Source organism: Fulmarus glacialis, unplaced genomic scaffold (genome assembly GCF_000690835.1).
Source record: "Fulmarus glacialis isolate BGI_N327 unplaced genomic scaffold, ASM69083v1 scaffold23324, whole genome shotgun sequence".
Lineage (NCBI taxonomy): Eukaryota > Metazoa > Chordata > Aves > Procellariiformes > Procellariidae > Fulmarus > Fulmarus glacialis.
The window spans coordinates 1-1,211 of NW_009206407.1; the positions used below are offsets into that span (position 1 = coordinate 1).

The 1,211-nt window shown below is 60.8% G+C and overlaps 1 protein-coding gene across 1 annotated transcript; it reads right to left on the bottom strand.

Moving 5' to 3' along the window:
- Positions 1–923: 923 nt before the first annotated feature.
- ZNF593 (zinc finger protein 593) lies at positions 924–1,065 on the bottom strand (the record flags this gene model as incomplete). The annotated part of the gene is made up of 1 exon (XM_009575742.1): positions 924–1,065. A coding segment is annotated over one exon (142 nt), but the record flags the coding sequence as incomplete, so codon positions are not given.
- Between the last annotated feature and the right edge of the window lie 146 nt (positions 1,066–1,211).

The window sequence follows — 1,211 nt, forward strand, 5'->3', positions numbered from 1 at the left end:
GTGCGAGTGTCACACAGTGCCCCCGGGAGCCAGGCAGGCGGATGCAGGATCGCTGGCGGGATCACGGGAGCAGCAGGCTGGTGGACATGAAAGGGGGAGGCTGGATCACGCCACACACGTAGCCCCAGCCCTCGAGGAAGATGAAATCACTTGCAGGTATTGGGTTTTAGGGGACAGGAGCCTAAAAGTGTCCCTGCCAGGGGGACACCACCACTCCCCTCTCAAGGCCCCAACAGACAGGGCCAGCACCACAACGAGCTGCTCATTACAGACCCAAGTGCTTGATGAAGAGCTCACTCAAGCACATATTCCCCCCAAAAAGCAGCCCCGTATCTGCTACCAGTAGGCTGGAAACCCCCTGCCAGGAGGGCAAAGCAGACGGAGCTTTACCACTCTGCCCGGGCAGAAGCACCGGGACAAGACTGTTCCTCTGGCCTGGCACGGACACTGGCAATATTTCCCTTTGCGTGATCGGAAAGAGCACAACACCGAGAGGTTGCCCTCCAGCCCAAGGAGCGGCTGCCACCTTCCAGCCAGGGCCTGGGTCACACTCACCCGGGCTCCCCCTCACAGAGCCCCCCCGACACTGCCGGCCTGTTCGTTGACATATTTTAATGGACAACGCACCGGGGTCAACCCCTCTGACCCAAGGAGAGAGGTGTAAAACCGCTCTAAAACCAAAGAGACGAGTGTACAGTCATGCCAGCGCTTAGGGATCAAGCAGCTTGCCCCTTTCCCAAAAAGGACACACAGTGAGGGCACCCGGGGTCTCGCTGGCTTCTTCTCCTCGTTAGTGCTCCGGCAAGGAGGGCTGCCGGGAGGAGCGGTGCGTTTGTTTGCTGGCAGGCTGCATTGGAGCATGTTTTTCTCACAAAGCTGAGGATAAAGACGCCCTTACGGAGCTGCCCGGCCCCAGTCCGCGCTCAGCTAGATGCCTCCATCTCGATGACTTCCTCGAGTGGCTGGGTCTGCACTTCCACCTTCTTTGGGGGGATGTAGGAGCCCATCCCGGCGGCACGCTCTGCCTCCTCCTGTGTGTACGGTGCCTCCCGCAGCTGCTTCAGCCTGCAGGGAAGGCAGAGAGGAGGGCTGAAGCCTGCCACCCCAGCCCCCCAAAATACGACTGGCCCTGAACTGACCCTGCCACCCGCCTCACCCCAAAAAAGTCAGGGTAGGGGGATGCAGCCTGCTCTGGGGCAGGGCACGGGCCC